General features: G+C 41.6%; 1 protein-coding gene across 1 annotated transcript; it reads left to right on the top strand.

The window, feature by feature from the left end:
* Positions 1-301: 301 nt before the first annotated feature.
* Positions 302-5,902, top strand: LOC143714853 (atypical chemokine receptor 2-like). Its single transcript, XM_077206271.1, has 2 exons — positions 302-755; positions 5,344-5,902. The coding sequence occupies exons 1-2, from the start codon at positions 302-304 to the stop codon at positions 5,769-5,771; spliced, it is 882 nt and encodes a 293-aa protein (XP_077062386.1). The 3' UTR covers positions 5,772-5,902.
* The last annotated feature ends 5,259 nt before the right edge of the window (positions 5,903-11,161 follow it).

Below are 11,161 nucleotides of genomic sequence, written 5' to 3'. Positions count from 1 at the left end.
TGCTCTGCGCTTTATATATTGTGACCTTGCATTAACATTAACAGATATCGAAGGAAAACAGAAATGCTAGTTAGACCACAACAAACAGCTCATTCATGCACAGCCATACATGGCCAGACTGATGGTTTAATAAAGTATGTAAATCAAACTGGAAAAAAAAATTTCCCCAAACATTTGCATGCTTGTTCATTCACATTCAGAATCTTAATGTCTCTCCACAAGACCACAACTGAGACTGCATCCGAACCTAAGACTGGCAAACTTCAAATTTTATATTCACATCAGCAATTGGCAGGTGAACATGGAGTACCAGAACATTTCGAATGGCTCCCTGTTTGCCCCTACCTCAGTGGAAATACTAATTTCCAGCAGTGTTCTGGGATTGTGCTGTACGCTGGGTGTACCAGGTAACGTAGCGGTGATGGTCATGCTCACCCAACATATAAAGGAGGATAGCTTCACCCCGAAACTGATGCTGAGTCTGGCTGTCTCTGATCTACTGAGTCTGATTTCTCTGCCTGTGTGGATCTATGCACTTCTGAACGGCTGGGTTTTTGGCAGAGCTCTATGCAAGTTATTTTCCTATCTAGTGTACTGGAACCTCTACTGTAGTGTGCATGCTGTCACCTTATTGAGTGTGCAAAGGTACCTGCAGGTGCTGTATCCTCAGCAATGGGCAAGGCTTAGAAGGAAGTGTCAAAACGGGCTGATTTTTGGGATATGGACATCAAGTGGAGCTTTGGCTTCTCACTCTCTTTTACCCCTTTTCCACCAAGGCAGAGCTGGTGCTGGTTCGGAGCCAGAGCCTAGTTTCAAATCGGTTCTTTGTTTTTCGACCACCAAAGCACCAGCTCCGAACCAGTAAAAGTGGTTCTTAAGTAGCACCAAATCATTGCTGGTCTAGAAGTAAGAACCGCTTACGTCAGCGGCTGGGGGCGGGGTTACCGTGACCAACAAGACGAACAGAAACTTGTGACCGCCATTTTTGAATTAGCAGATAAACACGATGGACGCGATTAAACAAAAACAGTTGTGGTCAGAGGAGGAAACAAGCTGCTTTATTGCACTCTGGTCCTCTGCAGAAGTCCAGGGTAAGTTAGACGGGGCTTCGCGGACGAAACCGGTTTTGCAGCAAATTCAGCGAGAGATGGCTGTAGCGGGGTTCGACCGGAACCTCCAACAGATAAGCAACAAACTAAAAAAACTAAAGAAGGACTACAGGGACCAAAAAAAGGACCTCGGTCGAAGCGCCAATGGTCGCCCTCGTCGAAACCCACATTTCGACGTTCTCGACTCTGTTCTCGGCGATAGGCCGGCATGCCAGGTGACCGGGGCGCTGAACTCGGCAACAATAATGCTCGAGTCAATGGTGGATGATTCGCTACAGCAAAGTTGCACCGATCCTGGTAAGTTCTGTTTTTATATTATTTTACTTTCTTGTTTCTTAGTCGTTTAGTGAGGTTCTAATTTCTTACATCAGTGTTTGCAATGTGGCTAGCTAGGATTGTATTATCTGTGATTTCATTGTATAAAGTAGCACAGAACAGTAAAGTGTAATGGACAATAATTTTTAAAGCACTGTCTGGATTTTTGTTTTTTTTATAGAACTGTCTGCCATCACCGACCGTGATGATGACAACGTTGAGTTGACTCCACCGCTGGGCTGCAGCTCTCCCTTGCCGTCGTGTAGCAGCTCTGGAGAAGCATCTTCAGAACGGGGTAAGACTTGGTGTGCAAATGGTCACATCATACACTATGCAAACACTGAGTTGTGTCTGTAATATATATATATATATACACACACATACATATTGTATATTACTATATATTATCAGGTACTGAAATGTTTAAATTTTTCCTTCATTTAAAGTGATAGTTCACCCTAGGTGAACTAACCCTTTAACTTAATGAACAGCAATACAAAATGCTTTGATATGTAACAATTACATTTTATTAATACTTTTAAAAAGTTTAAAATAGAATATAAAGTCAATCTGACATTACCTTTAGCTATATACAATATAATGTTGATGCTTTTTTATGGACATGAGCAAAATCTGAAGTGATAGTGATGTAGTATGATGCTATACATATTTTTTATATAACTAATATAGCAGATGCATACCCGTAATTCCCTGCAGAAAACCATTATTTGCAATGCTATGACAACACATTGATGATCTGTCATCTGCTATTATTGTTGTACACAGGAAAAAGGAAGAGAGACAGTACCTCAGAACTGGTGCAATATTTGGAAAGGGCAGATGAGAGGTTTTTGCAGCACAGCAAAGAAATGGATGATGCCTTGCGTCAGGACATGAGAGCGGACACACAGTCTCTGCTTGGACTCATGGGGCGCATGGTGGCCGTAATGGAGGCACAAGTGCAAAAATGATTGCAAATATACCACCACAGTATTTTTGGTTGCTGCTTTTTATGTCAATTTTTAATTTATTTAAAATAACTATTTACAATTTTTTTCACTTACTGCACTTTACATTTTCACAGTTTTATAAAGATTTGTATTGTTGTTTTTGTTTAAATAAACATGTTTATTAATACAAATGTCTGGTTCAGTTTCTTTAACATTTAGGCAAATATCGTGTATGGTTTGTGGTTTAAAAAAAATGCGATTTGTTGTATTTTCATACATGTGTATATTAAACATGTTAATCAGGTGAAGCGATTAGCTGCATATACAATTCTATAACATTTCAACATTAAATATGACTAAAATCCAAATTAGTTCATGATTGGAAGTTAATAAAAACTTGGTGGTTTAAAGTGAATTGAGGAAAAGGGTAATATTAATATTTTAAATTGTGTTAAGTAGTTTGGTGCTAATTGTAGCTCTAACCACCTGTCGGGCAGGAGCTACATCTATTTCACAATATAATTTGTTACAAGAATTTACAATATTTGGTTTGTTTTCTAGAAAGGTTTCAGATAATAGGTGGATAGTGGGCTTGAAGTGGAGCTGATGGCAAGCCATAACGCCTGAATAAAGGCTATAATGGTTGAATTAAGACAAAAGACTGTCTCATGCCGGTCAGAAGTGTGAAAGGGTCATTGATTGAGGACCATAAAGCAAGAATTGAGCAGTTCTCCTGGCCAGACATTAGTCAAGTAGGTGTTTACAGGGCAATAAAATGGCTTATGAAATTATTCACAAAATGCATCGAATGGAAGTGCAGATGTCCTCAAACACAAACGGCAGTGTTACAAAAATATGGCATTGGTCTATTCAAAGAATCACTCATTACCTCCGTTAAAATGCATCATTAATGCAGCTCTGATGTCAGCCCCTTCGGTGTTTGCACGCTCAGGTAATGTCTGAACAGGAGGCTCAATGTTTAGAGTCCTGTCTGGGTGCTCTTCAGTGAAATTATCACCATGTTCCTCACAAATGTTATGGAGCACACAGCAGGTCAGTGCAATCCTCTTGCTCAGCTCCAGCTTGCAGTCATTTCTTTTTAGGAGGCACCTCCATCGTCCTTTTAATCTCCCAAAAGACATCTCCACAACCGATCGTGCACTGCTCAGCCTGTAATTGTAGGTGTGCTGTTCAGGGGTCAGTCTGCCAGTGTCGGAAAAGGGCTTCATGAGCCAATTCTGCATGGGGTATGCCGGATCACCGATCAGGTAATGTCCAACATCACAGCCAGAGATGGTCACTTTGTTTTGCCCAAGTAATTCCCCGTCACTTAGGGCCTCCCACAAATGTGACTGTCGTAGCACTCGGGCGTCATGCACACTCCCTGGATAGCCAACACAAACATCCCAGAAAAGACCTTTGCCATCCACAACTGCTTGCAGAACAATAGAATGCCAGCCTTTACGATTGAAATAGTCTCGTGGATAGTCCTCTGGTGCAATTATTGGAATGTGGCTGCCATCAATTGCACCCACACACTGTGGAACTCTCCAACGATTATTAAAGAAAGTGGCCATTTCTAACAACTTTTCAGCATCAGGAAATCTTATGTGGATGGGAAGGAGCACCTTGATGACTGTGTTGCAGAATTCCTGATCACAATTAAATACAGTGCTGAGGCCTACCCCAAAAAGATGGCTGATTGTCCTGTATTCACCACCCGTGGCCAGTTTCCAGATGGCAATTGCCACACGCTTTCGGATTGGGACACACAAACGGTAGTTTGTGTTCCTTCTCCCCATAGCATGCTTGACCTGACTGCAGATGTACTCAAACGATTCTGGGGATACACGGAAATTCTGCATGAATTGTAACGGGGTGAAATCCGGAACAATTGTTTCCCACCAGTGGCCAGATCGTGGGTATGCCCACATTACAGGTGGCCTCCGCCTTGCCTTCAGCTGCAAGATTGCCTGTAAAGATAAAAAAATATATATAAATATATATACTGTAGGCTATATATAAGTTTCATTTATGGGCAATAGGGTTTATGTATATTTTCTATCAAGTATACAGTGCAGTATAAATACTATAAAAACAGTTGAGCTGTAGCAGTGAAGCGTTTATTAATTCATCTATAAGTACCACTTAAAAGACAGGGCTACTTTATTAAAAGGTTTTTTCCCAGTCTTTTTAGGGTCATACATTGTCTTTTCAGACAACTTATTTTCATAGCCTTCTTGTCCAGTGAAAATCATGTATAAATCTAAATTTGGACATTTTTAATAGGCTAACGTTACACATTACAGCTGCAGTAATACTAATAAAAAAACATAATATAGCATATAATAAAACAACACTGACAGTGGACACATTTTTCTGCAGATTATCTAGTTTTAGTTTTATTTACTGTGAGTGGTTTTTGCGTTTGCGTCACACATACATACGAGATTTCACAAAACAGCGTCGGAAACCTTATTCAACCTATGCTTAATACATTTTAATTTAACTGCAATGTGATCGATAAATCGATGCTAGGAGGTTAGCAACATGCTGAGGCTAAAATATAAATCTCAGACTAAAGTCGGCATCTTATTGTTAAAAATAAATGTTATGTACATACCGTTACTCTCGCTTGTAATCTCCGTCTGTACAAATAAAGGCGAGCCACGCGAACACGTTGGATCCGCCGTGTTTGGATGCCGATGTAGGTCCGCAAAGCCATGAACATCAGTAGCAAAGCAACGTCCGCCATTGTTTATTGGTGTGTTTGTGTTTAGCGCCACCGCGCTAACGTTGCTGGGAAAGATGAGACGTATGCAGTGACGTAAGAGCTGGCTCTGTTGTGGGTCTCTAGCCGGTGGAAAGGCAAACCGGTTCTTAGTAAGCTTATCAGTCGAACCAACTCCGAACCAGCTCTGGCTCTGGCTCTGAACCAGCACCCGGTTCTTGTTGGTGGAAAAGGGGTATTTATTTCCGAAGCGTCAAGAACATGAAGGATGGGTCTCTAGAGTGTAATACGGATTATAGCAATAATCAAGAAAAAATAGTTGTCTTATTTGTTGAGACTCTAGTGATATTTATTGTGCCTCTGGTCAGCCTGTTAGGCTTCTACCTTCGACTTCACCAACGGATAAGTCATTCAGCTTCCTTCAACAGCCACAGGCTGACAAAACTGGTTGTCAGAATCGTAGTGGCCTTCTTCATATTCGGCATCCCCTGTGCGATCAGCAACGTTGTTTTCATGGTAGTGTCATGGGATTCAAATGCTAGCCACAAAATAACTAGAGCTCTTTTCTTTATAAACAGTTGCGTGAACCCCTTTCTTTACGCCTTTTCTACTTCATCGCTGCGATCCAGAAGTACAGTCAGACCAGCCACAACAATATCAGAATGAATCTCAGTAAGCAGGAAATATTTAGTTATTTGTAACTAAATGTGCATCTCTGATGTTATTCTCTGTGTCTATTATTTGTGTTTGCTTTGTGCAAAGGGAAGTGCATAAAAAGTATTTAGATTATACCATGTTTCCACAACTTGTAACCTGAATAGTTGATTTCCCCTTTACAAAAAATATTGTAATTAACAAGTAAAGTATTTCTATAACAGGACTTTGGAAGCCACCAATAATATCTTCTGCTATTTTCTTGGCTTTGTCTTAGAATGTTTTAGAAGGTTTTAGATTGAATGTTTTTAGTAAGCTTTCATCTTCCCTCAGAAAATGAGTAGGAATGTGGTAATGATGAGGCAGATAGACGTGCTTCCGACAACTTTTAAAGAGGAATAACTTTAGTTGAACACTGAACACACATTAAAGAAACTTCACCCCCTTTGGCAAAGAAGATGAAGGATGCTAATAAAAAAATGTCCTACTGTTTGTAATTTGTTATTTGAAATGTTTTTATGTTTTTATTATTATTATTATTAATGACTAAATGAAAGCCTCTGGACTTTGTGGTTATACAACAGTCTCCTAGTGGTTTGTGATATTCCCTTGTATCCTCTGTGATTTGCCTTTATCTGTGCCTTTATCTGGCCATTGGGTCTGTGAAAGCGCTATATAAATGCAGTCCATTTATCATAATAGGCTCCATACATTTTATATATATATATATATATATATATATATATATATATATATATATATATATATATATATATAAATGGTAATAAAATAAACAATAATAATCAGCCTTCTTTATTTTTCATCAGCCTGCTGTGAAAGGCAACATATAGAAGAATTCTCTTTTCTGACCACAAAAGGTAGTGATCGTCGATTTTGAATCACTGCTTCATGAAGCTTCGAAACCTTTACGAATATTGTGTATCAAAATACCCAAGTCATGCAATTTCTGATATAGGCTATCCCAATCAGAAATTCTACAAGCTATTAAGAGTTTAAAAAAATAATAAAAGTCCCGGCTGTGATGGTTTAACCTCTGAGTTTGTAACGCAAAGTTGAGATGTTGCCCAGAGAGAGAAAAACAATTGGTGTCGGAGGAAAAGATCCACAAGAGACGAAAGATGGCGTATTTTCCCCGTGTTTAATAAAAACTACTTAAACGTCACACTCGTACGCATACATGGGGATCGAGTGAGAAAAACTGTACAAACAAACATCCAACTCTGGTCACAATATAAAAGGAAATAAAAGAAAGAGTACAAAGTCAGCATAATAGTTTGACAGTTGAGGAGAGGAGATAACCGCTCTCTCCTCAACTGTCAAACTATTACTGACACTCTACGCACATGCGCAGTTCTCATCTTACCAAAAACACAAAGTGACCATTACAGAGTCCCCCCTGGAAAAATATTGGCTGTCCTCAGCCAACAGCACTGTGAAAATACAGGAAATAAACAACTTCATACATGAATAGTTGTAAATACTCCCACCTCACAGAAATGCAAGGAAAATTGTGAGAAATAATGACATACATGACAGTCATTAACTCATCCTAACCCCTTCATCCAAGGTTACAAAAAGAAAATGTCACAAGTAAACAGAATTTTTTTCATAAACCCACGGCAATATACATTTTACAGGATAAGTTCCCATTTTATAAGAACAAAACACAACAATAGAAGTTAACCTAGAAACAGTCAGCAAAAAACAATAAGAACATGGCATGGCGTCATATTAATTCAGTGTCTTAGAACAGTGGTTCTCAACTCCAGTCCTCGGAACCCACTGCTCTAAACATTTTTTATGTCTCCTTATTTAACACACCTGATTCAGATCACCAGCTCGTTAGGAGAGACTCCTTGATCTGAACTGAGTGTGTCAGATAAGAGAGACATACAAAAGGTGCAGAGCAGCGGGTCCCGAGGACTGGAGTTGAGAACCACTGTCTTAGAAAACAAAATACACACACCACATTAACCTGCTCACTTTAAGTCTAACAGGTCTGTGTGAAACGGATTGGTCCATCTATTGGTCGCCCAACACGAGGTGATCCTGGGGGCAAGTCTAGGTCGCAGGTTATACCTTTAGTAGACACAATCATTATCACCCTCAGACAAATCACAGGAAGTGAAAGGATCAACAGACTCACTCATTCCCTCTCCACTGACATCTTCAAATAAATCAGACAGAGAAACTCTGACATCAGAGACATCCAAGAGATCAGAGACATTATCAGTTGTATAGTCACAGGCCGTCACACCAGGACTTTCATGACTGGAGCCCCCGTCATCCAACAAGGTACTGTCCTCAGGAACTTCCGGAGGTGGATCCACAGGCACAACCGCTGACACATTTCCAGAATCCCACGTACGGAAAGGTTCCATGTTTACTACGTGAAACACCCCAGCACCCACCCCCGTACTCACATCAGTAAGTCTATAATTTACATCAGACAACTTCTGAGTGACACAGTAAGGACCTGTGTATAAAGGCGCAAGTTTTGCAGTTAACTTCCTAAGTGCGTCAGAACGTGGATGAGTCTTGATCCGCACCAGATCATTCACAGAGAAGGAAACAAGACGACGCCCCTTGTCATGGTAGCGCTTTTTCTTAGAGTGACTCACTTCTAGAAAAGACCTGACATGATCAGAGGCCTCATGGAGCGAATGCTTTAGGGCATCCAACGAAATCACACCTGGATCTTCCACTCCAAGCGAATCAGGCTGAGAAATCAGATCCAAGGGCGTGTCCAGTTCCCGGCCATACAGCACCATTGACAGACTCAGTCCTGTACGCTCGTGTTGAGCTGTCCGTAGGGCAAAACAAATGTGGGGAAGAAAGCGATCCCAAGAAGAATGCTTAGTCCCAACATACGCTCTAATGGCCGTTTTTAGCGTCCGGTTCACTCTCTCAGTGGCAAGTCTGTGCTCTCTAAGTCTGCGCTCAGTACCCAAGGCAGAAACCATGTGTTTGAAGAGATCACTCATAAAAGTAGAACCCCTGTCTGATATCAAATACTTTGGGGAACCGTGCCGAGAAAAAACTTCACTGAGCAGTTTACTGGCAGCAACAAGAGCAGTAGCTTCCCTCACAGCACAAACTTCAAACTTTACACTTTGAAAAGTAATCCTCGAACACAAGGGTGTACGCATTACCACTCGGCGTCCGAGGCAAAGGACCCACAAAGTCCACCCCTGTGTACTCCCAGGGAACTTGGGGACGGATTGGAACCATGAAACCACCAGGCTTTCTCTGGGACGGCTTCGTGAATTGGCAGACAGCACACAAACCCACATACTTCTTCAAATCTGACACCATGTTAGGCCAGAAAAATCTCTGTTTAAGCCTCGTCACCGTTTTAGTCACAGCCAAATGACCTGCGGTTGGATGATCCTGAAAATACTCCAACAGAGACCTCCTGACAGTCTGAGGAGCATGTACAAGAAGATTTTGGGTCTTTGTGATACAGAAGACCATGAAGAACAGCACACATGGGATCTTCCTCTGGAGACAAACTCTCACCATCCTCCAATACCCTGAGCAGCTTCCCAATGTCCGGATAGTTCAGCTGTAAACTTCTCAAATGATCCCTGTCCGTAAACAACATGGAAGGCAAGGAACGCAAGTTCAGACTCCCAAGAACAGCGCGATCAGGAAGAATGCTAAGCGGCCGACCACAGGTAGGTAAGAGGTTTCTAGACAAACTATCAGGAATGCTGTTGGACACTCAAGTTTTAATAATAATTCCAAAATCAAAGTCCTGCAACCGAAGACCAAACTGTTGTTTTGAAAGTCCCCACTGGAAAAAATTTTGAAACACCCCCTCGCACTGCTGAAACAGAAGCACCCAGCACCCGTATCCAAGGTAGCTTCAAGTACCTGGCCATGAAAATTGACCTGAACATGGAAAGGTGTGTTCCAATAAGAAGAGGATGTGAGGTCTTCCACATGACCAAGAGCAAGCCGAGTGGACTGGGATGAATCAGGCAGGTGAGGCTAAATTACTGTCTTACTGTCCTCTCTGAAACGTCCTCCCCCCTCTGAAGTTTCCAGACCTGGACCTAACTAAGGCACCCAGGTCCACAACCGCTGTATATGACACACTACTTGGGTGTTCCGAAACTCTAGTAACCGTAGTATGTTCAATCTGTCGACTGGACGAAACAGAGCGCACATCCAAACTATTCCGAAGTCTACAGGATGGACAGTTACGGGAAGTATACCCCAGTGTCAAACACTTGAAACAGTGAACTTCCCTTGCTACAGGAACTGACTGCGGCACATGGGGTGCATAACGACTACACGGACCCAAGACTGAATGCAGCTACATCTGGGAATCAATAAGGTCTAGCGAGGTCCTGTATATGTCGACAGACTGAAGTCAATCCTCTGGACTCGTCTTTCCTTCACCGTCAAATATTAGAGGTTCAAGACGCGATTGATGGAGGACAGAGGCTAACACCCTGGACGTAGCTGACAAATCAGCCAAGGCTGGCTGAGTCACCACAGACGCACACATTAGCAAAAACTGACCTTGAATCTCCCACTGGAGCCTGTCCTCGAACATACGGGGTAGAAGAGGCTAAAGGAGAAGATTTCGGCCGTGACACAACAGGAACGATACCTTCATCTGGACCCATGCAGTCAATCACTGTCCTCTGCAGGTCCAGTGAGTCACGGAGACACCGCTGCATAAAAGCAACCTCGTCCTGCAGGAACTGAACCTGAAACCGTAAGTCTTCATCCTCTCTCCGAGAAAACTCTGTCTTGGTGAGTAGCCAGAACATGTCAGTAAGTCATGTAGGTCACGATTTTCAGCCATCTTGTATAACAGCAAATTACAAAAATATTGTCAGAAAACTAAACAAAATATTATATGCAGATGCACAGTTTAAAATGAATTAATCAGGAATTAAGCACAATAAACAGCACATCAAACCTGTTTGTTTCCTGAAGAAATAATCAGGTGTACTCGTACAGTCTCTGTTAAAACACTATAAACAATTTAACTCGGAGCAAATGCACAAAATACCCTACAAACTGAAATAAAGTCCGACAATATATTTTTCCTCAGAAACAGTTCTCCTTTTCGCGCTCGTCAGGCCACGTGATGTGAAGAAAAAAAACTGAGTAGTAGTCTACATGACCATGCACTCGCACAAATGCGACCACATACAATTTTAACTCGCACATTCTCAAAAAATGGTCGCAGTCTGGAACCCTGATTAGGGCTACACTTGTCCGCATACATGGGGATCGAGTGAGAAAAACTATACAAACAAACATCCAAATCTGGTCACAATATAAAAGGAAATAAAAGAAAAGCCCCTTTCACACAGCGCGTTGATCCCGAAGAATTGCCAGAACACCTGTGTGAACGCAAA

The sequence above is a fragment of the Siphateles boraxobius genome, unplaced genomic scaffold (assembly GCF_051911475.1).
Source record: "Siphateles boraxobius isolate OS27281-9 unplaced genomic scaffold, OSU_SipBor_1 56, whole genome shotgun sequence".
In the NCBI taxonomy this organism is placed as follows: domain Eukaryota; kingdom Metazoa; phylum Chordata; class Actinopteri; order Cypriniformes; family Leuciscidae; genus Siphateles; species Siphateles boraxobius.
This window is presented reverse-complemented; position numbering and strand designations above follow the sequence as displayed.

Excerpts from the sequence above, each read along its gene's own strand:
- LOC143714853 (XM_077206271.1), top strand. The coding sequence starts at position 302 with ATGGAGTACCAGAACATTTCGAATGGCTCCCTGTTTGCCCCTACCTCA. Across the intron at positions 756-5,343 it reads AGCTTTGGCTTCTCACTCTC|TTTATTTCCGAAGCGTCAAG; the intron begins TTTTACCCCTTT and ends GGAAAAGGGGTA.